Genomic DNA, 25956 nt, shown 5'->3' on the forward strand with positions numbered 1-25956 from the left:
CACTTTCAGTTCACCTTCAGACGGCGTTTTAATTGTTTGAGACATGCCATGAAAAGTAGGTTTGTTTTGGAAGAGAACATGTTTTTCATTCTAGCTCAGCTTGGCTCGGTTCATCCAAGGTGTTTTCCGCTGACACCAGCATATCTTTCTTTAAATATTAAATAAACTGTTAAAGATAAAGAAGGCTGCATTATAATAGAAGTGAAATGATTAGATAAGTTATCCATTTACTATGTAATAGCTTTTGATTTTTGTATGCAATCCCTCCTCATGACATATCACAATCCTCTTTTCAGCATGATTAGAGTTGTCAAACATATTTATCATCACGTATCACAGCCTAAGTCGTTTTTCAAAGGCAATTTGCCTGTTGTTTACGTGAGTTGACTTCTAATGCTTTATGTCACAGCTAAACTGAGACAATTTCCTGCACAGCATTAAAGTCATATTTGATAAAATATCATTTTAGACAAATTAAGAGACATCTGTCTTTCCTTCTTTTGTTTTGCCTATAAATAATCCTCTTTAAACATTGAAATGTTCTTCTTTCTGATAACATGAGCTAAGATAATATTTTACACATTTGGCAGGTCCGGAAGTACTGATGAAAAATAATTTATCTTTATCCCAAAACAAACATTTGTGACACATTTCTTATTGTTCTTTTCGTGTCTGTGTACATTTTAAAACAAGCCTTCAGCATATCTTCTGCATTTTATTGGCCTTACTGTAGACTATGTTTGCTTTGCTGAATGAGTCCTTCACACGGAGAAATGTGGAGAACATGCCTGAGACTGATAAGTAATCAGAATTTACTCCTTTAGTGAACACATTTTATAATCTTCTCTGAAACAATCTTTTGCAAATAAACACAGTTTTGGCAGATGTGGAAAGGCTGTTCACTTTGAGCAGAATGTGAGGGTATAAAAGTGAGTGCACCTGTTGGATGACCTCCATGTACACGGTAGTCATGGGTAAAGTACTTTTTGTGACGGGTAAGATTTAACATTTTCTCTCATATGTGCATCAAAGGGTCTCCTTGAATGTGCTTTCTTTCAGGATTTGAATATAGTATTTTCATCCATTAACTAAAAGATAACTTGACTTTGTTTTTGTCTTTACAGCTCTGGCCTTGCTGCTGCAAGCCCAGCTCGGTAAGCAACATACTGTATGAACATCGAATAAAGTGTGCATGTTCAATTGCCTTTTTATGGTGAGAAATTGCATCACAATACGTGTTTGGTCCATAAATAATACATTTGTTTTGATTCAAAGGTTCATCCTTCATACTGTCATGCTACTTCACAAACTGGGCACAGTACAGACCACCTCCGACCATATTTATGCCCAATGACATCGACCCATGTCTGTGTACCCATCTCCTGTATGCCTTCGCCACCATCAAGAACAACCAACTGGCCACCTTTGAGTGGAACGATGTGGAGCTTTATGGCCAGTTTAACGCCCTGAAGAACCAGTGAGTCACTTACAACCTTTAGTTTAATTAAACGAATGGAAAGAAAAAGATGGATCACTGTTAGGAAAGGCTTTTAGTATTACTGCATCGTAAAATGTCTGATTTCTTGTCAGGAACGGCAACTTGAAGACTCTCCTGTCTGTTGGAGGATGGAACTTCGGCTCAACAGGGTGAGATCATATACAGATATTAGCAGATTTCACACTCTATATAGTGGGGATCTTTTGTTACATTTATTTTATTTTTCCACACTAGGTTTTCCCAAATGGTGTTGAGCCCTGCAAACCGCAAGACCTTCATCAACTCAGTAATTTCATTCCTGAGAAAGTATGAGTTTGATGGGCTTGACATTGACTGGGAGTATCCAGCCAACAGAGGAGGGCCTCCTTCAGACAAGCAGTACTACTCCGTTTTCCTGCAGGTTTGTTACATCTGTTTTAATGCTCAATTTCTTGTTCGTGTTTTTCTCTTAGAATTACATTATTATAAGTAAATGTAATAACTTATAAATAAGGTCATACCTGACAGCATTTGCCACTGCTCAAGCTTGGCTTAATTTTACTACTATAAATCCCAATGGGGTTTCCACTGTGTTCTTGTATAAATATACAGGAAAGCAATCATTTAAGAATATAAAAGCCCATGAAAAAGTCGCAGTCTGGCCCATGTTACAAGTTATGGATTACAAAGACTTGACTAAATACTAGATATTTTACATCTGTCGAAAATCGACAGGAGCTGAGAGCTGCATTTGAGAACGAGGCCAAGCAGAGCAACAAGGCTCGTCTTCTGATGTCTGCTGCTGTGGCGGCTGGAAAGTCCAACATTGATTCTGCTTATCAGATTCCCCAGCTTGGCCAGTAAGCATTTGAAGCTATATTTGTGGAGTGTCAAATCTTATCCACTGCAACATAACAAATCACAGTTAAAGGGAACAACTCAGAATGTATCCCTTTTAGGCTGAACTATAAATATAGGCTTGTTGATGTAACCTCTGCACACCCAGGTCCCTGGATATGATCAATGTCATGACATATGACTTCCATGGCTCTTGGGACCCCATGACTGGTGAGTGCAGTCCTCTCTTCAAAAGCCCAGAGGATCACGGTGGCTTCATCTATTTCAACGTGGTGAGTGCGTGAACATCTTCAAAAATAGTGTTTGAATATATGATCCATCCTGGGTTGTATAAAGAATCCAAATGCAACTACATTTAAAGCATACACAAAAGCTTTGTAGTTCCAGAGGCAGGTATAACTTCTCCTTTGTTCCAGGATTATGCCATGAACTACTGGAAGAGCCAAGGAGCCCCAGCTGAGAAGCTCATTGTTGGTTTCCCCACATATGGCAACACATTCACTCTTAAGAGCCCATCTAACCATGGTCTTGGAGCAGCTATTGCTGGTCCTGGAACTGCAGGAAAGTACACACAGGAGGCTGGAGAGCTCGCTTACTTTGAGGTACGGTTCCTGCATATTTTTATATCTTAAGTACAAGAAATTAATCTTGAATGATGATGGTGGTTCAGTGTTTATATTCGTTTGTATGCTTTATAGCAGAGCAGGTTGGTCTACTACACAGTAGAACAGACTCAATATTAAAAAGTTAATTTAGCTCTTAGTCCTTAACGCACTCCTTTGTAAAATTACAGATCTGTGACTTTTTGAAAGGCGGAGCAACTGAGGTTTGGAACCAGGCCCAGGATGTGCCATATGCCTACAAGGGAAACCAGTGGGTGGGCTATGACAACATGAAGAGCTTCAAGATCAAGGTACAGAACAGAACTGCACAGAATACTTGTTTTACCGTTTCACAGGCCAATCTGTTGGCTGTTATGAATAAGCTCCGAGCTAAAAAAGCTTTCTATCTGTCAAGAATTATTATTATAAAATTGGAAAGTTTCTCCTCAGTGCTGCAGCAGAAAGTGACAGGAACAAACTTATTAAATCTTTTTATTCGATCCCCAATTTTTGTATTTTTTGCAATGTTGCAGTTTGTAGCTACTGTGTGAGTCCATTTTAAAATCACATCTTTTTCTTTTCACTTTTATAATGTAGCTACTCCAGCTGCCCTACACTTGGGGCATACTATTTTGTCATTACATTGCGACTCGAGCTCTTCCCCTCTTTCTTATGTATCCACTGTGTAACGGATTGTGCGTCAGCCAGAAAGGTATGCTGGCTGGCATACTGCAAATTCTCCCGAATGTGGAACTAAAAAGTATGGTGGTAATGGTATTTCAATGTCAAGGTCAGATGAAGTTGCTTTGTTTTTTATTTCAAAATGCTTACCACAATGCCCCCTTCTGTCCGTTGGTAGGTTGACTGGGTGAAGAAGAACAACTTTGGAGGCGCCATGGTGTGGACTCTTGACATGGATGACTACATGGGCACTTTCTGTAACCAGGGAAAATATCCACTGATTAATGTTCTCAAGCAGGGCCTTAATCTGGAACAAGCTTGTAAGAATTGTAATATCTGTGATCAGCGTGAACCATTGTGTTTTCAGGGAAATTAAATGTTATTAAATCATCTATTTGTGGTGTTTTCCAGCCTGCGCCGCTCCTGCCACTCCCCTTCCTCCTATCGCAGGAATGAGCACAACTAGCGGAGGCAGCTCCAGTGGAGGCAGCTCCAGTGGAGGCAGCTCCAGTGGAGGCAGCTCCTCTGGTGGGGCCTCGGGCACCAAGGGCATGGACAGCCAGTTCTGCGCTACAAAAGCCAGTGGCATGTACCCCGACCCAACAAACAAGAACCAATTCTACAACTGCAGTATGGGAAAGACCTACTTTCAGAACTGCGCTGCCGGTCTGGTCTTCGACACCTCCTGTTCTTGTTGCAACTGGTCCTAAATCTGAAGTTATAGATTGACTGGTTAACTGTTCAAAGGCTGGAGGATTCTGTTTTACATTTGTTCTTAGTATTCACGGGGCAACTTCTCTGAGTGCAAGGTGCGCATTGCACATTGGATGTTTGACAATGTAAAACCAGAGGCTGTAACATTGACAAGTCCATTTTGAAAGCAAAAAAATAAACATTTGAATTGTTGCATGTGTGTTGTATGCATCTACATTATTTTCCTTGTAGTCGAATATAAATTATACTCTCAGAACTGTCTTTGAATCAATCAAAACTACAGTATGTTCACCATTCAGTAGAATTGTTTTAATACACAAATTCATTATTTATATATTCAAGTACATATGCCATAAGATACGCCAAAACACATTGAACAATATGAAAAAAGAGATTACAATTAAAACAAAACAATTTAGATATTTAAAAGTATTCCAAATCATCATAATCCTTGTATTGTAAATTGTAACAAGAAGCAGCACGCTATCTATGTCGCACATATCTAATTTCCAGGACAATAAAAGTTCATCAACACAACGTTCATTTAGTAGTCTTTGGTAAAACATATTTGAAGATGGATTGTTGTACTTTATTCTCTACAGTAGCCAGTAGAGGACAAAACACAGCTGCTGCTCCTCTCAGCTGCTCTCTGGCTCCTCTTTCTGTTCTGTTTTTGCAGATCCATTCTGCTCTGTTGCTGGTTCCTCCACCATGGTGGACTTTTTCGATGTTCCTATTGGGATGCAGAGGTAGTATGAGTGTGAAAATAATAAAAACAAACCATATGCAGCACAGTTTGAGGTTGCTAGTTGTTACTGTACCTGTGAGGTAATTTCGGTGCATTCGACTGAACAAGAGGAGAGCAATGAAGAGAATAAAACCAATGCAGGCGATTATCACTCCACATAGCGGGAAGCTGTAGCTGCCGTTCTGGATAATCTGGGGACAATAAACCAACAATAAACTACTGAACACTAATCTAAATCTCCACTAGGGATTTTTGCAATTACAATCGTATTTCTCGACTTCTGCACATAATTGTTTTTAAATAATGAAGATATTAATTAGACTTACTGAGCCAACCACAACCTGCATTACCATCTCTCCCATTCCTGCAGATGTCACCAGGACTGACGTTGCACATCCTGCAAAAAAGTATTGTATGGTTTATATCCTCTCCTTGCTTTTATTACATTACTGTGTTATAATTAATTGAATCTGCTGTGAAAACATCATTATACCCTGATAATCAAGGATGTCTTCAGTATAGGCGAGCATACAGGGGAATATGCAGCTGAGGAAAAGCCCACATAAACCGGTCCCGGCAAAAAGAAAGGGGCGGTTGTCGTAGAAAATAAGCAGCATCAAGCAAGTAACAATAGCACCTGCCTGTAAAAACAAAAAGAGAGAATGTTATCAATTACGTGTTTGACTTCTTAGTTTAAATGTGCTTAATCTGTAATGTTACAGCACTCGGAATGTTTAATTGGCATTACCAGGCTGAACATGAGTAGTCTCACAGGCTGGAAACGGTACGCTAGAGGAATGGACAAAAGACGTCCAACAGTGATGGCTGCCCAAAATATACTGGCCAGGTAACCCGCTGTCTTATTAGGCAATGACAAAGGTGGTGACACACCGTAGGTGTACACGAAGCCAGCGTATGCACCCTGAAAGAAAAAGGCAGGTTCTTTCATGTGATCCATTATGAGATTTTTATGTGAAGCAGATATTCTATTTGGATTTTTTTTTAAAGTATGTTGAACAGTAACTGAAATGCACTTCATATCTTTTATCCACACCCGTCACTCACCACAATGCCATCGGTCATGAAGAGCACACCCCCACCAAGGATATGAATCATAAAGAAGGATACAGGCAACCCCCTCAGGTTATCATTCCTACAGCAGCTGAAGATATCCCCATGACCTGCAACAGAGTGTAAGGTCAACAATGACAGATTGGAGCGAACAAAATGCATTTATTCTGATTTTCTTTCATCTGAACTGACTTAAAATCCACTTAAGATGTATGCATTATTCATACGAGTTCTGTATAAAAATCTATTCTTCCAGTCTTTACCTCCAGCTTCATGTTCCTTCTGCTCCACATCCGTGCCCTCGGCCCCCTGCTGGTTCTCCATTGCTAATTCATCTTTGTCCAGAAGACGAGGAGTTCCACTGGGGCAGAATGGGATCAGCTGCTCCCGATACATCAGGAACAGGACTGAAAGGGGCACGGGCAGCTGAGGGGGCACACATTTTATTTTCACACAAAAAAATTGGTTTAAGAAATTAAGAAAAATCATAACTCTTCTCCTGCACATCTACAATTTGGTTAGTGTCTTACATTGATAAGCGCCATGATCCAGAAGGCATAGTGCACATTGGACTCTTCCCCTCCCTCTGGGTGGGGCAGTTGAGTTATATCGTGCATTGCAATCGGACTGTTTCTCGGCATGTTCCTGAAAGGATGTATGATCTCTGTCGCATTCCCCGTGTGATTCCCACAGCCCGTCTCTGAGAGGAAGGGGTCTGCAATCAGTGGGCTCACTAGGGCCCCGAACCCAATGAAGAAATGAAGAGCCTGCAAAAATGTAGAATACAAAAGGTCAAAGACATAACTTACTGTGTTTGTCATAATATAATTGCCTCATAATTTTAGAAAAATAGATTGCTGAACATACTGCATAGAACATTCGTGCTAGCTTCCTATATTTGTAAAAAAAGACAAATAACACATACTAAATTCTATATAATACTATATTTATCTGCTGATAGTTATTCAATGAATGCACACGCTATCGTGTCAGTATTTCTACAGATTAAGAGAAAGGTACTCCAGGTTTTTTTACCTGTAAGAAAACAGCCGAGTCCCTCTGATAGATAGTCACCAATTGGATGTTAGCGATGGTGTCAATAATGCCCATCGCAAACCCAGACACAGCCATAGCGATGGCGAGCACGAGAACATTATTGCACACAGGGATTATGGCAAATATTATAGAGATGGTGAGAGCTGAGACAAATAAGGCACTTAGAGCCCTGAACAACCTTTAAAAAAAAAAAAAAGAGACAAAGACTCTTTTAATGATGGTCCATTGTTTACAGAATATTCATGCACACCTGGACGGTAGGGGGAATTATACTTACGTCTTCTTGAAAACACCAGCAATAGAGCTGCCAATCAACAAGCAGAACTGCTGGGCGAAGAAGACCCAGGTAATCTGACTGAGTGTTGAGTTAGTTTGACATTGCAAGTCCAAAATTGTAGGTCCAAGGAACGCAATGCATAGTCCAAAGCTGAAGAAAACACTCCAGTAGGTCAGTGTGTGATGGGCATTCCTTTTGAACAGAGTCACGATCCGCTCATCCAAAAACATCTTGACCACAGTGAAGACCGACGAAACCCACAGCCAAGGTTTTTTTTTAGTATTACGATTTCAATATTTGAAAGCAGCTCGGTGAAGTTTGGAAGATGCTTTTTGGAGTGGTATGAGTTTCTCGATCTTTTTAAAGCGTTAAGTGCCCTCCTCTTTGGATTGCCTAACTGAAAAGGATGTCCTCTTGAGTTAATGGGTGAAGTGGAGATGCTTCTAACAATAATATGATTTCAAATGTGTCAATGATTAGCAATGAAAAAGTCTGTGTTGAAACGCTACTAGAAAGTGTGCATTTATGTGTCATGGCACTTCCAACCATATCAAATGGAACATGTGTCATTCAGGAACAAATTACACACATGGACAGGTAATCTTTTCTTTCAAACCTGGACAACCATATTACAAAAGGAGCTCGGATGCAACATGTATATTTTTTAAATGTGCAATAAAATGATGTTCAAATAATAATTGATACATACATTTCAGTTCATTTAGAGTTTTATCAAATGCAAAGCAAGGTTTTCATCCGTGACTGCAATATCCTATCATAATTTATCGTTATGAAATCTATTCAAGACTTCAGCCCTACTTCTCATGTAGCCTTATTCCAGCTTTGTAGATCTTTGTTGACTATATCGTGTTATACTAAATACATTCATGTCCAAGATATGAAGTGTGCCAACAATGGTTTAAACTCTTTAATTGTCCTTTAAAGCCACCATAGCAATGTGGCTCTGTGGATGGCTATAGTCAGGCTCAACAGCTATTAGATGCTTTGCCATGGATTTTTCAATCAGTTGTCCACAGACATCCGACTTTCATGATCCCTGGCTTATCATCTAGTGCCTCTATGAGTTTGAAAATGTTTGATTTATAGCGAAATATGGTACTCTGTAAATGTGGTACTCATATTCACTTACACAGAGGAGGCATCTTAAGTACATGATTCCCTTATGACAAGAAAGTGTGAATTTGTTTTATGAATTATACATGTTTTTTAAATGTATATATATGTTGTACTAACTGGCCCTCAGAGGTATGAATAAAAGAAAGGACTAAATACCTAATCTCTATAATGATTGCATGGGATAAGCAAAGCTCCGGTGGTTGTAGCCAAATATGGGCTTCCTGCAAAGTGAAACAGGAAACTAAAGACATCGCAACACAGGCTTATTACGGATAGTGTGGATTTAGTTACTTTTCAAGAAAGACCCTGACACTGTTAAAGACACTCTGAGTTGTATTATATATATTATTATTGCATGATGATAACACAAGTCATGTATTTGATTTACTGTATCATTTTTTTTTAGAAGTATAATTGTATTCCCTTAGTTGTCAAATCATTATTTAATACATGCTTCTTTCTTGGTACCTGATTAACTACAGTGAACATTTATTTGTCTTCAAAAACATAAAAAGGCAACAACTACATATGTTAGCCGTCTGATTTAAGCTACTTAATATGACATTTCCTTTGACTGTATTCCTTCACACTGTGAATCATATGCCTATACACTGACTCTTTACTGAGCTTAGCTGTGTAACTGATTTGCCGATGTGCGCTGCAAGATGAAGATGCTGGAAAGGTACTAAACCCTGAGAAATATGCGTGTTTATACAAAAGGCATTCATTAACATCTGCTTCCTCTTCTTGAGATAAAGCAACACAAGATGACTTCTCCAGGTAATTGTCAACTAACACAATCTTAAAGATGTACAAGGGGGTGTTAAAAATCAACAGCAACTTCTAGTTACTGAAGTAAGACATTGTTTTTTTATGCATCTATTATTCACACAGGTTTGATAAGGAAGAGGATAAGAGTAGGCGAGTGTACAGTTGCTCAACATTTTTTAGTAGTAGTAAATACATTTTTTTTTTTTATGTATTTATTGCAGTTTTACTTATTCCTCCAGACATGGTAAGCACAATTGAGAAATAATATGATTGAAATTATATTTGGTGTTGTTCCAGAAAAAGTTAATTAACATTGTTAAAATGTCTCAAAATGATGTCAAACTTAAACTGCAAGCCACAAGAAGTCTCCAATTTTACCCACAAGATCTTGTGTACATTACTACTCAGATTTCAAGTGAGCACAAATAAACGTTTCCCCTTCAGCAAACAAAACAGCCTTTTAGTGTCAAACTACATATGCAACACTGCACAGTCAAAGCCAAATGAAAAACCACAGCAAAAAAACACATCTTTGAAAAGAGATTTTTTTCTACACAAAGTTTCAACACTAGATGGTGTCAAAGCAGCGCATTCATCCATAGTTGAAGCCAAAATCAATCAGGGATGCCTAGAAAGAGAATGTAGCTTTCTGACTATGTCTCAAAGACACAGAACACTGCATCTCTTTTTAAGTCTGACGCACAGTTTGTTGATGACAGCCGCTTAAAGAGACAAGACATCAGAAACAGGGTTTGAATTGGACAAAAACAGCACTGCCTTGCTCCTCTCTGTCTCATCTCCATAGGCTGACATTTAGCCAACTCTCAACCAGAGGCCTTAGACTTGCCATGACAATGTGACAGGAATCCTAATCTGAATCCCTCTCCTCTTTTCCCCCAGTTCTACTTTATCTATACACTGTGTTTCTTTGTATGGCCTGCAGAGAAAAGCACATGCTGCCATATGTTACAAAAAAAGACTAAATGCAATGGATTACATGCTAATACTTCCAAGGCCCAATACATGTAATTATAAGCCTGTGGATGTGTTTTATTTAATGATTTAAATCCATCCATTCATCCATCCATCCACCTACCTACCTACGAGAAGGGGGAAGTCACAATATATATTTCTGGTTTAATGCTTGGCAAGTTAGACAGGCATACATGAATCAGTATGCATTAAGTGAGAGGGTTAGCTTAAGTTGACATTATACAAGCTTCTCTTGGAGCAATAACATATTTTTCCGCCACATATCCATATTTCTCTCGTCAGTCGCCTTAGCCTTAGCCTGCAGTGTACCCCCAATGCATCTCCTCAGGCCCAAAATAGAGCCAAGGATATGAGCTATGCAAACAGACATGTCTGCGGGGGGAAACAGTGCTACTCTACGAGGCTGTGTGCCTGCACACTAGCTAATGGTGGAGCAGATACAAAACAAAGCACTTGAAGAAGTGTGTACATTGGGCTATTAAAAAGTAATCTAAGAATAAGTATTGAGAGAGGATAGAGACAGGGATAGAGAGAGAGATAGGGAGAGAGAGAGAGAGAACACAAATAAACTTTTATGTGAAATCCTTTCTTTAAAACTTTTTAGGTGGCATTCTCCAGGCTAATTATTAGCATTTTAAAAGTAATAAGTAACGAATAACATCTTAACCACTGTTTACTTAAAACTGAATTGTTGTATAGGACATCAGCATCTATCTGTCTGCAAAAAGTTATGTTTATATACGCTATTAACAATTCACAACTATATTTTGATGGAAAACATGAGAGCATGGGGATGATCTGTATTAGCAGGCTTGTAACTGGCCGGTACCTGGCTGCTGTTTAAGAGCTGTGCTGTTCCCACAAATGTCTAAACCGTTGGGAAAAGTCTTGGGCTGAAATGCTTCTATATCCTTCTGCTGTGCTTTATTCAAAGTATTACATACTTATTTGCAAGTGCTGACAACTTTAATTGCTTGTTGTGTTTTATTTGTTGGTTTTGTTTGCATTCTAAATAAAGGTAAACTGTAAATTGTATGTTCAAATTATTAATATCTTACGCTTAACTTTTTGTGACTTTAAAGGAAAGGTTAACAGTTAACAGAGTTATTTCTTTTTGTAGTCATTCATCCTGTTTATCTTAAGTTCAACTAAAGGTAATATCATATGAGGAGCAGTCTGAGTTTGAAAAATCAAATAAATATCTTTAAAATATGGTAACAAATGTGGTAAAAAAATATGTTTGTATCCCTCCAGTATTTTTGGAGGTGAGCTGCAGTGGAGGGATACAGTAGTAGCGTAGCGAGGCAATTTATACTTAACAATTGCAACTTTGAAACCAACTTTACTCACCAACTGCTGTTTGAAATGTATTTCTGCACAGCACAGGACTGAATGATAACAGCATGCAACACTTAATATTGTCTTTAGACGGAACACTTTTACTCTCCTGGTGATGGACTGTTAGGAAGACAAAGACCATAACAAAGACTGTAATACTGTAAAGACAAAAGGATCTTCGGATTAGTGCTGTGTGCCTACACAAAAATCACGTTGCCTCAAGCTGATTTAAAAAAAAGCAAATATTGTTGGGAAAGTAATGAAATACCTTACAGAATTTACTCAATTACGTTTATAAAAAAAGTTACGAGTTACTGTTTCCTTTTTCCCCCCTTCCTTATTAAAAAAGGAAAAAAGGGATTATGTTTTCACAAAAAGTATTAGATTGCATGTTAGTAGAAGACATATTTATAAGTCAGGGTTGGACATCAGGAGAAAAAGGGGCAGGGGCAACTGTTTCATAAAACTCCAGAGTTATCATGAATCCTAAAAGACGGCTGCGCTTGTATTCTGCTGTGTGCACATGAGGTCTTTCAGAATGTCATTAGTTGTAATATATTGGACTGAGTGCAAAGCCTTATTCTCAAGCAGTGAAGGCTTTAATATTATGTGAATGGAAATTTAAGTTCAGTGGAGCGTAATGCTTATCCAAAGACTTCAATCAGGAATTCCCACCCAGGACTCCTAAAAGTGCAGCAGCCGATCACATCTGGAGCTCTCCGAAGATAATGGCTTCTGTCAGCCAATCCCCACTCTGTACTCCGTATGAATGAGTGATGTTTTATCTGTTGGACCGTATTTCATATTCTACTTCAATGCTGTTAATGATGGTTACAATATATGTCCTCATGAATATATTACTGGTTACTTTGTTTGGCACCCTGACCTGCAGTAAGTGTTTCTGACCGCCTCACATCATGTCAAACCTTAACAAAAGTGTATAACTAGTTTAAACTATAGCACATAGCTATTAAAGGCTTTTCAAACCAAAATGTACTAATCTTCAGATTCGTGTTTAAAACCTGTTCCAATTTTTTATTTTGATGCCGTAAAGCTGACATTAAATCCTCTCAGTGGGATTTACAAGCGAAGGGTTGGCTCTTCTTTGAAATGTTACAACACATCCTGGAATATTTAGTCTAATTTCATTGAAGAGGAAGAAAACGATTAAAATACTCGTTATGAGGGTGTATATCTGTGCATTCTCATTTACAAGGCTGAACATCAGCTTAAGACGACACATACAAATAAATAGCTTTTGCAACTGATATCATCCTCTGGCAGAGGCTCTCTTATCCAAGCAATCACATTTTTATGATTTGATGTGGAGGTTACTCTTGCAGCAGTTCCTCCTCCTGTATGATTTAGCTATATTCAAGGATTCGTTGTAATCTTCTGAGAACGGCCGACTCGGGTAAAGTAAGATATAGCATAACAAAGGATTAGTTTCATATTGAAGTCGTTTTTTTTCTGAAATGGATGAGTATAGAAAGCTTAGCCAACACAGGAATAGAAATCCACCATCGTGCCTATTTTCATGGATGAAATGCTTGTCAGTATCAGCACAGATAATAACTTGAATGTTGTGATAGGGTTGACGACCACGGAGGATTTCATGATGGCAAGTGATGAATTCAAAAGCCCTCAGAGGAAAACAGATTTCTGCATTGAGGACTGCACTAGCCTTGTTCTCCAGAAGAGAGAACAACTCATGCATGCAGCTGTCTGGTAAAAATGTTTGTACACATTTCCGCACACAGGATACACAATGGTGAATTATTCTTTTCGATCATAAGATGTCTCTAACCTTCTTCTACCTCTCCCCTGTACTCTCTCTCCCTCCGCCTCTCTCAACACAGTTGAAGAGAGCAGAGCAACGATGCGTGTCTTAGTGAAACCTGGTGAATAGTAATGAACTGAGCCTGTGTGTCTATTTGAGGGAAAGCAAGAGGAAGACAGAGAGAGGGTAGGAATGGGTTTGTGGGGAAAGGAGGAGGAGGAGGAGGAGGAGGAGGAGAAGGGTGGACTGTGAGTGAAAACAAGGCTTCTCTTGCGGCACTGATGCAGCACAAGCAGCGGTGAGAAGCACAGTGGTGACTGACAAGGGATGCAGTTGCATTAATCCTTTACACCCTCATGTTCTCCTTTGCTCTGTGTCACACAGCTCATCAGCCATTCTAATCAGGAGGACGTTATTAACACATCACTGGTTAAAACCTTCAACAAACGGTATCTTTTCCCGGGTGTGCTTCATTATACAGTAGCTCATTCTCCCTATCTATCCCCCCCTCCTCACATTGACAGGGGGAGGAGGGTGTATAAGCAGAGGAAACGGATGGAGGGGGAGAAAGCTGGGAGTGAATGTGGCTCAGAGAGGGGCAACAGCACCTGCTGTCTTCATCCCAGATTCACCAGGCAGAGCTGGATTCTCCCTCCACGAGTGATGGACTGTTAGGGAGACAAAGAAAAGAGGCCCAAACAAAAATGACTGTGAAAACACCAGGATCAGATTCAGATCAGTGCGGACTTGAAGCCACCCCCATTTGGTTAGTTTTTCGGTCCTGGGTCTTTTAGTTAGACCCAAAATGTCAGTAATGTCAGTATGTGCAGGCTCTCAACTCCAACGTTTTTATCATCAGTGTGAGAAAGCATAATCAATACAGATGAAATGTATTAAAAAAAAAAAACAGAGCTTCTGTACACAACTGAGGGATAAGTGACTGGAATATTCAGCAACTGGCTGCAAAGATCAACTAGAGTGCCAGGACTGAAAGGAAGGGAACAAACACAATAGACAGCCCCCCTACCTCAGCCCCTCTTTTATCCTTTTCCATCCAGGACTCATGGGCACTCTGCCAACATGAAATCTTAAGAACTCATTCAGAGAAAGCCAAAGAAGGGAGACTTGTTTAAAATCAGGACCCATTCTCTCACAGTCTCTTGTTCTTCCTTACATTTCCCATGTGAAGAGGGATTTCAAGTTGCTGTTTTCTCTGACATCACATCTGAGGAGCGGTGGGGGGGGGAGCGGGGGTTCAAGAATTGCCATTCATGTAACGTTTCGTCAGATTTGTGGATTGAGAGTATTGTGAGCGAGTGATCTCCCTTCGGAGCCCCCTTTCGCCTCTCTCTTTCTCTCCTCTCTATCCTCTCACAGTTTTCATTCTGCTTTTACTCCCCCTGTCTCCACACTCTCGCTCCTGCTCACATAGTAACTCCTCCCCCCCCCCCACTACCCATTGTCTCTCCATACAGTATTAGGCTGAGGGGATGCCATATACTCGTTCCAGCGAGGGACGCAGCAGAGGGAAAAAGAGGTAAGAGTCAGAATTATAGCATAAGAATGTATCCGGCACTAAATGCACGTCACCGTTACTCTCTGAAGTGTAAAGTGTGCCGGGCAAAATAGCAGTTATTTTGTAAAGAATGACAGTGGGGCACTGATTTACTGACACTCTGGGGCTTTCATGTGTTGTATGCAGTGTTTCAATGTGTTTGGTTCATCTTGTGGAAGGAGGTAAGTTGTGTTTCTAATATAGGAAAAAAAAAAGAGTACTGCAAGGATAAGAAATCAGGTGCCACCCTTTTATCTTTATATTCAAGACTAGTTCTAAATGTCAATTAGTCGTTTGCTGTGTTGTTATAGCTTTGCATTTCAATCTTATTAAAAATGTCTACATTGCTCAAAAGAACAGAGGAATGTTTTAAAATATAACAAATATCTAAATCCAATCAAAAACATCTGGACACAGATGATTCCCCGAACTGCCTCCCAGCAGAGAGGGACCATGTACGATGTCTAGGGATTAGAGATAATCCTCCCTGTGGCTGAGATTCACCTTCTTGTCTGGACTGAGTCTGACACAGTGGCTTTACTCATTTATGCTGGGACATGCATGAGAACAGGCTCCCTGGAGCTCAGTGGCAACGTTTTTTTCTTCTTCGAACCTGGAAAAAGGCTAATCAAGTAAACACTTTCCCTTTATCTGAAGTTAATGTTCTCTGTCAGAGGTCATGTGGATAGCAAATGTGAGACCATGAATCATGAATTTTAATCGTGTGTTAACAGCTCGATGTTTTTTCAGGCTGACTAAAGTGTATAAACCACCATTGGCTTGATTATGTCTCTCCTTAGAACAAAGTAAGATGTATTTTGATAAAGTTAGGGCATCTGGCATCTAAATGGAAAAAGACAAATGTAAGGGAAAGCTCAAATATGTGAAACTATCCCACAAAGTGTTTATATACTCCTTTGCTCTTGAACAGGTGCATACAAGTAAGACTAGAAGTGGTTCTCAGTACTGGACAGTTGCAGTCTAGTACAGGAAGCTTTGTGTGCTTGTTCAGAGAAAAAAAAAAAGGGAGGCTGTCTCAATGGGGCTTTTGTTTTGTTGACTTGGAGACAGCAAAAGCACAAGAAACTCTGACGGACAAATACCTGGCCCCTCTGTGCCTCAAATATCTCAGCTTTGCACTTGATACAATGTCAACAAATGCCTCTCTGTCCTCTATAGTAGCGCGTTTCCTCTCTCCACAACGTTTTCTCATGTTTTTATAAAGGCTACTGTTTTCTGAGCAGACATCTGGGTGAGCAGATTTGGCCGGCATAGCTCCAGCGCTGAGTCTCTGCTCACTGAGGGGTTGAAAATGGTCCAAAGCAATTTCTACTGTTTAGTGCTCCAAATAGTGGTAAACAGTCTGGTGTTTGAGTCCAATATTAGAACATTGTATTGCCTTCTTAAAAGGTTAAAGAGTCATAGGAGTATAATTGAACTTATAATGAAATCAATCAAGCATATTAGTAGGGTTTCTATGCATAAATTATGCGTGCCTAATCAGTATGATGGCTTTGATTACATAGGCGAAAGAGCCACTGCATAGAGAACATTAACTTTATATGTGCACAAAATATGTTGTTCATTAATAAAAACTGCTATCTTTGCCCAGTGGTTGAATCAAAATGCTGATGTAATGATCTTCTTTGTGCTTGTAGAAATGGGCAGAGGGTTGCTGCAGAATATAGAAATACTTTATGTAATCTGCTCTGAATTCAGAAACAGAATCCTTTTGATTAACATTGCACCTTTTCCCTGTGGACATTGATCTAAAACGGCATTTTTAATCAAAGATTATTCTGTAAATCCCCCAGCGGAATTGAATAGCTGGCAGGGTATTTCTGTAAGATTCAAGGATTGAGTAGGGGTCCATTTATTTGAGTTTGTGCTATAAAAAATACAATTTCTTCCGTCTGAAGACTAACAAGACAGTTTCATTATATTCCCCCAGGCCTCAGATGAATACTTACAGTTCCTTTGGTTAATTATTCATGCCTATGTGAGTTTTAAATTGTGAATGTTTTCTGCAGCTTGGCCCTTTTTTTCCCTCTTTTTGTTATCAAGCTTCCAGCCTTTTTCCAACTGCATCAGGCACTGATTTTGTATTTTTGTCTTCAAATTGAACCACAACTGTGTCTTATGGCTTTCTATTCCTATGTGAGTTTGTTCTAACATTTCATGTAGGGTTCAAAGCCATTGGATACACACTGGATAGTCACCCAAAGAACTGCGTTTGAAGAATTCTTTGACAATATTTGAATATAATTCTCCACTATTTGCAAATGTTATTTATCACTGTTCAAACTAGTCAATGAAAAACTGAATCCAAACATAAGAAAACTAATTATCATCAATATGTATCAAATTGAGCTTCTGTGTCATCTAGACAGGCCAGCTTTTTGTAGCATCTAAAATAGTATATACAAATAAAACTGTAGCCAACATCTAAATAATTAATCTTTCTTTGCATCTCGCTTTTGTGGGACAAATACAGATATTTTTGGCTTCTGTGGTTTGATGGCCCTTGGAAGTTCAAGAACCACTTGTTATTTAAGTATTTAAGTGGAATTTTAGGATGTATGAAGCCTATCCTGTTGATCATTGTCCCCTTAGAGGACATTACAAATATTTTACAACAATTTCTAAAGAAATGACACCCTGTCTGGTTCATTCAACATAGTTACTTTGAGTTAAAAAAGTCTAATAGAGCTTTACAAACCTGAACATACTAAAATAACGTGTCGAGCTGTAGCAGTGCTAAACCACATAATAATATAATAATATCAACATTTACGAGTTTAAAATCTGTACAACTCTAGTACTATTGGGTTGACTTAGTGCTAGAGCTTACTATTCAATGATTATTATGATTAAAATATGTTTATGTCTCTTCTTTGATGGAAGCCAGAAGTGGAGGAAACAAGACCATACTTTTAAATTGTATCATCATTGGTCCATGGTGTGCACTTTAGCCAGCTGAGCCATCACAGCTCTTGTATAAAGACCTCCAAATGTGGCCTCTAATGGCTCCTACCCCCTCCCTGGCAAGTGGACTTTACAAAAGGATTCCAACAGCATTCAGGCTTCTGACCTCAATAACTGTCAAATGTCTCTTGACTTTTAACTAGGAGGTATTTAAATTAGACTTCTAGTATAATCGTAAACCTTTTGTATGCCTTTTAACACAATCAATGAAAGTGTCTTAATGTGAAATGCTTCAATCCTAACTTAAATCTACTGTATATGTTTTTTCCCGCTTTGATATGTTCAAATACATAACAGTAAAACATGTTTACAGACCAATGAAGAAGCCTGACAAAATACATAAAACACAGCAGGATATCTTGGCATGTTACCACCACCTGTTGATGACTGCTATAGTGTGAAACCAAAGACAAGACTTGTTGTACATGTGCATCTCTTTGCACAAGCACAAGTAAAAGGGAACCCACTTATATATAAAAACAGCTCTATATCACTACTAGAGGTCAACAACTTCACAGGGAACCTTTAACATACCAAGCAGCAGTTTCCCGACCTACCTGCTCTAAATTAAATCATTAGCAGAAGCTATAACACTGTGTATCATTATGAAATATGTGGCCCTGCAAAATAGCTCGAAAAAGTATCAAATACAATTATTATTTTCTCTTATACATCAATAAAAGCACAATTTCAATCCCCTCCTGTCTCTGGAGGCAACTACTGAGAACCAATGTTGTTTTTCTCCTATCACAATGTGTTGATTTTATCTAAAAATGGTACAGATCATGTTGTCAACAGTAAACAGCTCAGCAGGAGATCAAGTCTGCTCAACACAAACACAAATATCACTGCAATGCGATGTAGACACCTGCTGACTTGTCATTTCATATTTCAAGGCAGAAATGAGCGAGATAGAAGAGGCATCTAATTAAATATAGTTTAGTCATTTTGTAGTTTTAGCAAGAGACAAACAAAACAATCTATCTATTTCTCAGGGGATACATTTAGCTTCATCTGGTTATGTTTTGACTTGCATAAAGTGGTTTTCAAGAGGGGAACATCTTATGTTGTTTCTTTTTAATTATTTCTATTTGTTTTTGCATCACCTGAAGCAAAACAAGAAGGGACAATTTGCTTTAAAAGCCTCCCCATTGTAATATTATTTGTAGCACCAACTGTTTTCCCAAAAAATCAAGAACCTGTTTAATGAAGCAGGATAACTGCCAGTGAATCAGCTCTACTTCAGTACCAGATGTTAGGGGGGTCTCGGTTGTTAGGTTTTACTCTGCACGGTTGTTCAAACAGGTTCTATAATCATGTTTTTTGTATATAGACATCTGGCGTTGCTTACCATGACTCAGGTTTTCATTCCAAAATACCAGGGGATTTCACTTATTTCATAATGATAAGATCTCTCAAAGCACCAGAAGCCTGTTCCAGGACTCAAGTTCACTGAGTTGTATTTGACCACTGATATCCTGCATTAGTGGGAACAGATGCCTGCTGTAGTTGTTTGGTTGGGGGGAAAAAGCATTTTGGCACGCCCTCCTTTACAGACAATAACCTGAACAAGTGTCTTGTTTTTGTATCTGTTAACAGATGTTAGGAAAGGAAGTACTCACCACTTCTACATGTTCTACGTGGATGCATCCCTCCAGTAAAGATGCAGCAGAAGCAGCATGCACCAGAGAGACACCGAAAGCGACGAAAGCCCAGATCAAATCTAGAGATTAAAAGGTACATAATTAATTAAATGGCATTGGTGTGGCTGGAGTTACTTCCACTATAAAATCATTCTTTAACTACTTTGAAAGTGTGTGGTTCTTTCCCTAAATACATGTTGTCATAGGATTCATTGAATAGAAAAGGCAAACATTGAATAGACCCATGTGTAAATAATACAAATATTTGTTAATGAATTAGACACTTGAATATACTAGGTAATACAATTGGGACATTTAGTGTTTGGATTGAATGGTAAACTGGTAAGGATCAGGTTTTTAGAGTATTTTATGTTTGAGAATGTAAGCATCTTATTAAAAGTATGAAACTCACATCCATGTACACATGTTATCTGATGTTCCTACTTTAAAGTCTGATAGCATAATTACAAATAAAAACAGGAGTAGGCCTACATTTTTTAATTGACAGCCCCAAACTTCCAAACTGGATGCAGCTTGCAAGCTAGCTAATGCCACTAATACTACCAGCTTAAATAACAACTCAAAAAAGAATGAAAAAAAACTTACCAAAGCCAACATGCCTTATCAGTTGTATAGTATATTTTAAAGTGTATCTTCATGCAATAAGAAGGTCCTACTTTGAATTAAAATGTAAAATAATTCAAAGCTAGTTAGCTAAAAACATTGTTAGCTCGCCATGCTTGTATGTTTACTCCATCAGTAAGGGAATGTAGAGCTAACGTTAGCTACTAGCTGTCAATCAAATCGTCACTTGCAGCTGTTCTCAGATCAGTCAGTGTGATTCCCAGACCACAGCAGAGGCTTTCCCCGAGCAGCTAGTTCATCTGATTTAAAGGAGGTTTTTATACAAGTATAAAGAACAGCTAAGTACCACAGTTTTTCCGCTTCGACTCGTCCTTGTGACATGTCTCTGTTTATGGAGGACCCAGCTCACTTCTCTAAATCCAGACTGAAGTCAGATCTCGTTGCCCACAATGTCGTGCTGCCACCCACCAAGAGCAGAAAGGAGATTTATGTGGACTTGTATTTAAAACACATCGCTGAGAAAAACGCAGGGGATTTTTCTAGCGACGATGAGGATCAAGAACAAGATTTGGCAGTGAGTTTATTAAAACCTTTCATGTTTTGCGTCAGCATATTCGTAAAAAATCGCCAAATTTGTTTGCAAATTACGACCTGCATTTTGGATTTAACATGATGAAAGTACTGCATTTAATTTGTCAATTTGTGGGACCAGCAGAGGTGGAAGAAGTACTCAGATTATTTACCTAAGTAAAAGTAGCGATCAAACTGTGTAAAACTATTCAGTTACAAGTAAAAGTCCTGCAATTAAGTAAATGCATTAGCATCAAAATATGCTTTGAGTACCACAAGTAAAAGTAGAAAGGCACATTTAAAAAAAAATGATACTATTAAAATGATTGATGCATCAAGTGTTCATCACTTCTTGAACAGGTGGGGTTTATTTGAATTACTTTGTACACTACTGGTTAGCTTAGCCTATAATAATGTATGATAATGTATGTATTGATTTAATTTTTCTATTAATAACCTAAATCTGCAAAGTTACTAGTAATATGTGAAATTATAGTTGAGTAAAAAGTACAACATTTGCCAATGTTGTGGAGTAAAAGTATAAAGTAGTATAATGTGAAAATACTCAAGTAAGGTTCAAGTACCTACATTGTATAGTTAATTACAGTACTTGAGTAAATGTACTTAGTTACATTACACAACTGGAGTCCACAGAATATAGTTTTCCCCAGAAAAGTGCTTTGACGCATCATAATAAATAGCCAATGTTGCACAATATTTGTCAACAATGCTGCATTCAGTGACACCATCAACTTTACTTGATTATGAGGAGATTTTCACGTTCATAGCAATAATTTGTGTGAACTGAAGTAAACCAATGGTCAGCAGGTGTAAGGGGGGGAGGGGAAGATCTGGGTCACTGCTACCAAACACTCCTCTCAGCTTGCTGTAGCATTTTAGGTCGTTGACCACTGAGCCCCCAGCTGTATAGTTGGTATAGATTTACACGAGACGTTTGAGACGTTGGCTTCTTTCAACAGAGTCGTGTGCATGTGCTCACTACACCTGTCCCACTCAATTATGTGTGCCAAGGAGAGCACATGCACTTGAAGCCTGGAAGTTGTTTCTGCTCTGTGTTGTGGGGCAGAGAAACTTTCTGTTTGGGCATACTAAGTTAAGTTTATTTAACAATATCCCCTTTTATAAGATATTGTAAAGTCATAGTAGAGTTCAACATTTAACCCCCCCCCCCCATACACTTGTAAACCGATGCTGATATTTCCACCTGAACTGAGTCAATTAATCGATTAGCCAATAAAGTAAATTGGCAACTACTTTCATATCCAATAAGTAGTTTAACTCATTATTGAAAGTAAATATGAGTATCTTTGGGATTTTTGCTGCCTATGTTGAACAGGCAAAAAAAACAATTTGATGATGTCAGCCTGTGCTCTGTGAAACTTGGATGGGCATTCTTCAATAATGAATAGTGACATTACAGAGACCAAACTATATTCAATTAAAAATATTGGCAGATGAATCGATAATAACAATAATGATAACTTGAAGCACTGCTGAGTCAAACCTTGTCATGGGGAACTGTGACAAAGAGAGTGCTTTACAGCCGATCATTGCAGTTATCATAGTTATGTGATAAGCCACTATCCAATAATAATAATACAGGCCCTCTCAGATACCGTGGCCTCTAGCACTTTTACAATATTGTTCACTATTTAAACATGTTCTGTTTTAAATAGGTACATTCTCTGAGCTACAGGTCGTACAGGACCTAAATTCGATGAATCTTGAACAGTTTTGTGGACTGGAGCCTCGGGCTGTTTTTCATGCTCTACATCCGACACCTGGAAACTGCTGGCATTTAAGCTGCAGCCTTTGTCCTGTCTCAAACAGCATTCAGGTAATTCGGTAAAATGTGTTTTGTTAGGACAAAGAGGAGGAGGAGGATGCAGAGATTCTGGTCCAGAGTTGCTTAACTGATGATGACCTCAAGGCTGCACTGCTTAAACATGGGGTTAAAGCTGGGCCCATAGTCGGTGAGTTTGCACTGTTGTGAAAATGTTATTTATTATTCACTCTATTTTTTTAGGTCTGTCTGTCCCTGACTTAAAAACCTAATTGTTATAATATTGTTTGTCTATACTAGCCTCCACTAGAGCCTTGTATGAGAATAAGCTCAGGAGACTGCAACAGTCTGAAGGACAAGGCCATGTAAACGGAGTAGAGAAAGGTGTATTGTACTCTGACAGTGAAGAGGAGGAGGAACAAGGACAACAAGAGGATGGAGAGTCAGGTATGACTATAAATGTTGTACATTTTTCACTGGATTTCGTTTGGTATCATTTAATCATATGCTTTCTATTATTTTTCTGTGACTTACACAGGTTCAGAAGGAGCAAAAGAAGAAACCGCTGAACAGTCAAACCAAGCACAACAAGGGAGTAGCCAGGTGAGAACAATTGTAGGAAGGTTACTTATATAGGTTTAATGATTTAGAGTTCCTCTGTTAGGGTATAGTACTTTTATTTTATTTTCTGAAATCCTGTAGCTGAGACTGCCTTTAATACTTTCCCTACAGTGACCCTTAGTGGTTATGGATTGTAACTGTAAACTTGTTTGTTTGGAATAAGCATTTACATTTTGAGTGTCGGTGTTGTGTTTTCAGAATGGTGATTTTGTTTACCCGCAGTGCTTTTTACTCTCATCAAGGATGGTAAATACTACAGATGTTCACACTGTTGCACATCATTCTGTAAAACTAAATTCTCCAGATACACTGATGTTTTTTGTGTGTCGGTTGACCCTTTGTAGCGGGCTCATGCTACTAGAAAAGGGGAACCTATTCCCAAGAGGAATTCGCGGAATGTGATAAAATCATCCCAGCAGAGTCGGCATCACTGCTCACAGATTCCCGTAGGAATTACTAAAGCATCCTCTGTAGATCAACGCTCGGGATTAGGATCAGGGGTAGGCTGGTCTTGTTTCAACTCTTTTGTGGATTTAAAATTCTCTGCATTCCTTGCTGAGACTGTAACTTTATTGTGTGTCCTCAAGCCACCAATGGGATATGTTTTTGGTTTACAATGAAGGGCATCTCACCGGTGTATAGATTGTGTTATGAAAGATACCTCTTTTTGTTTTTTTTACATTTTATAACATTATTGTAATATCCTTGCAGTTTCCATCTGGAACACATTCAGCCGTGTCCAATGGTGGCTCATCAATCTCCTCTCAGCAGTCCTTCAGCATCACTGAAATGGTTCAAGAGGAAAGTTAATGTTTTTAAACACATCATTTTTTCGTTGTGAGTAATCACTGCCAGAGTGCTCATTGAGTCATGTCCTCTTACTCTAAAAAAACAGGTGGAGAGGCGGAAGTCACTCTCTTCTAGCCCAAACACTGAGAGAGAGTTGAATGGGAGCAATGTGCAGCAACATTGGTCGCGGTCCAACAGGGTCAGTAGTGTTCACATTGTTCAGTCACACTTTAAGCTCAACTGTTAGTGGAGGTTAAGGTTGTTGGGAGAGGTTCACTGGAGGTTCCAGGAATTTCAGACGACTAAATCATAACCTGTTGCGCCTCATTCCTTTAGCCGGACACTCCCATTGTGGACACCATGAAGAACCAGTCTCCGTACTACACTCCAAAGGAATCCCCTTATAAACGGAAAATTAAGGCACATATGATATATTTTACTGTTGTTATTCTATTTCACTTGGTTGTGGTGTATGTGTTGTCTACAAGAACACACTTTGCTTGTTGTATCTCCTTTTATACGTCAGTGTTACTTCAACTAGAAAATGACACACACTAAACGTAATACTTCCATTATTCTAGCGTTTTTCCATTAGGTGTCGGATCTCTTCTGATTACATTAACAATCACCTTTTTCCTTTACTTCCACCTGGCTTGCTGGGCCTCTGTCTCTGTGGGACTCTGCTGTCTGGGACACATTTATCTTTTTCTCTGCTCCACTTTCACACTGAATTCTGCTCTGTTTTTTCCAGCCGTCTCAAGAGCCTGTGAAAGATACAATAGAGGAGATGTTTTTAAACATGGAAGCCTCACCCACAGGGATCTGGTAAGCACCAAAACAACAGAAACAGTTGGATTTGCATTTATCACAGTCCCTATCAAATGTAACATGATATAGAATCACTTGTTTTGCAATCTTAACCACTGTCTTGCACAATTTTGCATGTAAACTATTATATAAAAAAACATACTGTATTTTTTAGTATCTATATATGATCACAAAATAATAATATTGCAATACTCAAGTGTATAGAATGATATTCCCTTACACTCTTAAATAGCACATAACTCTCTGTTGTATTACAGTGCCACTCGCCGGAGGCCTATTAAAGGTGCTGCAGGGAGACCCGTCCAGTACATTTACCCAGACACTCCCACCAGTCCCACCACCCTCGAGAGACGAGAGGTGGAGCGCCGCCTTGTGCCCATCCATATACAGATTTTGGTTTTCTTCATTTTGGCTTGCCTACTTTATATAATTTATGTTTGTGTTGAGGGAAACTCATTTAGTCCATTTGTTGCCTTACTGGACAGTCTCGACCAGGGTTCAGAAAGTGAGGAAGGGCTTATGCTTCAGGCTGAGACACAGGACACACCAGTTATCTCTGGACAGGAGTAACTTAAAGCTTTCCTTAATCCTGTACATCGACATACAGATGTGAGGCTGTGGGGAGTATGCAAACCAGGTTGATCAGGTCCTATGATCTCTTCAGGGAGCACATATTGCTTTACTATTGACTGTGTTTGTGTGTCTATATGGGAGCAAACCTCAAAGTACAGCTTCAGAGTTTTATATATTTTGCTCATAGATGATACCAAAGCGCTCTCTGTCAGTGTAGTTGGACAAATAAACACTATGTTCAGCAGAGACTTTAAAATATGTTCTTTAATTTATAAATAATAAAGTATAATGCTATTATTCTTTTCTATTTCCTAACCCAAATTGTGTCGTTTTCAATCAGTGTCACTGTACTTGTATGTATTTTTTTAAACATTTCAACCATGTTTCAATAAAGGATGTTTTGCTTACTTTTTGGTGTAAATGATTCCTAGCAAAGTCAAAAAAGATGACGTGCAGATATAAAATCAGCAGGGATCTTTAGGCTTCATATTAATATCCAC

The 25956-nt window shown here is 38.8% G+C and overlaps 3 protein-coding genes across 3 annotated transcripts; 2 read left to right on the forward strand and 1 right to left on the reverse strand.

Annotated features, from left to right (window-relative positions):
• The first annotated feature begins 970 nt into the window (after positions 1-970).
• On the forward strand, positions 971-4521 carry LOC117483475 (acidic mammalian chitinase-like). Its single transcript, XM_034131835.1, has 11 exons — positions 971-995; positions 1125-1154; positions 1276-1477; positions 1591-1647; positions 1733-1898; positions 2213-2337; positions 2484-2607; positions 2752-2937; positions 3129-3248; positions 3797-3938; positions 4030-4521. Exons 1-11 carry the CDS (start codon positions 971-973, stop codon positions 4326-4328), a joined length of 1476 nt encoding a protein of 491 aa, XP_033987726.1. The 3' UTR covers positions 4329-4521.
• Positions 4522-4644: 123 nt separating this feature from the next.
• Positions 4645-7796, reverse strand: mfsd4ab (major facilitator superfamily domain containing 4Ab). Its single transcript, XM_034131859.1, has 10 exons — positions 7485-7796; positions 7187-7385; positions 6682-6918; positions 6415-6577; positions 6146-6261; positions 5829-6002; positions 5574-5721; positions 5407-5477; positions 5154-5271; positions 4645-5065 (listed from the first exon to the last, which is right to left on the reverse strand). Exons 1-10 carry the CDS (start codon positions 7712-7714, stop codon positions 4971-4973), a joined length of 1551 nt encoding a protein of 516 aa, XP_033987750.1. The 5' UTR covers positions 7715-7796; the 3' UTR covers positions 4645-4970.
• A 12643-nt stretch (positions 7797-20439) lies between these two features.
• On the forward strand, positions 20440-25863 carry lemd1 (LEM domain containing 1). Its single transcript, XM_034131841.1, has 11 exons — positions 20440-20845; positions 22727-22835; positions 22946-23092; positions 23184-23248; positions 23465-23512; positions 23611-23766; positions 23978-24067; positions 24162-24254; positions 24392-24475; positions 24807-24880; positions 25141-25863. The coding sequence occupies exons 1-11, from the start codon at positions 20651-20653 to the stop codon at positions 25451-25453; spliced, it is 1374 nt and encodes a 457-aa protein (XP_033987732.1). The 5' UTR covers positions 20440-20650; the 3' UTR covers positions 25454-25863.
• Positions 25864-25956: the final 93 nt, after the last annotated feature.

The sequence above is a fragment of the Trematomus bernacchii genome, unplaced genomic scaffold, assembly GCF_902827165.1.
Source record: "Trematomus bernacchii unplaced genomic scaffold, fTreBer1.1, whole genome shotgun sequence".
NCBI lineage: Eukaryota > Metazoa > Chordata > Actinopteri > Perciformes > Nototheniidae > Trematomus > Trematomus bernacchii.

What these genes read in the sequence shown, in the direction of transcription:
- LOC117483475 (XM_034131835.1), top strand. Translation starts at nt 971, where the DNA reads ATGGGTAAAGTACTTTTTGTGACGG. An exon ending in TTTAACGCCCTGAAGAACCA is followed by an intron (nt 1,478 to 1,590) that starts GTGAGTCACTTA and finishes ATTTCTTGTCAG; the next exon opens with GAACGGCAACTTGAAGACTC. An exon ending in GAGAGCTCGCTTACTTTGAG is followed by an intron (nt 2,938 to 3,128) that starts GTACGGTTCCTG and finishes GTAAAATTACAG; the next exon opens with ATCTGTGACTTTTTGAAAGG.
- mfsd4ab (XM_034131859.1), bottom strand. Translation starts at nt 7,714, where the DNA reads ATGTTTTTGGATGAGCGGATCGTGACTCTGTTCAAAAGGAATGCCCAT. An exon ending in TCATGACCGATGGCATTGTG is followed by an intron (nt 6,003 to 6,145) that starts GTGAGTGACGGG and finishes TTTTTCTTTCAG; the next exon opens with GGTGCATACGCTGGCTTCGT. An exon ending in AGACATCCTTGATTATCAGG is followed by an intron (nt 5,478 to 5,573) that starts GTATAATGATGT and finishes ACTTTTTTGCAG; the next exon opens with GATGTGCAACGTCAGTCCTG.
- lemd1 (XM_034131841.1), top strand. Translation starts at nt 20,651, where the DNA reads ATGTCTCTGTTTATGGAGGACCCAGCTCACTTCTCTAAATCCAGACTG. An exon ending in GCTCGGGATTAGGATCAGGG is followed by an intron (nt 23,767 to 23,977) that starts GTAGGCTGGTCT and finishes ATATCCTTGCAG; the next exon opens with TTTCCATCTGGAACACATTC. An exon ending in ATTGGTCGCGGTCCAACAGG is followed by an intron (nt 24,255 to 24,391) that starts GTCAGTAGTGTT and finishes TCATTCCTTTAG; the next exon opens with CCGGACACTCCCATTGTGGA.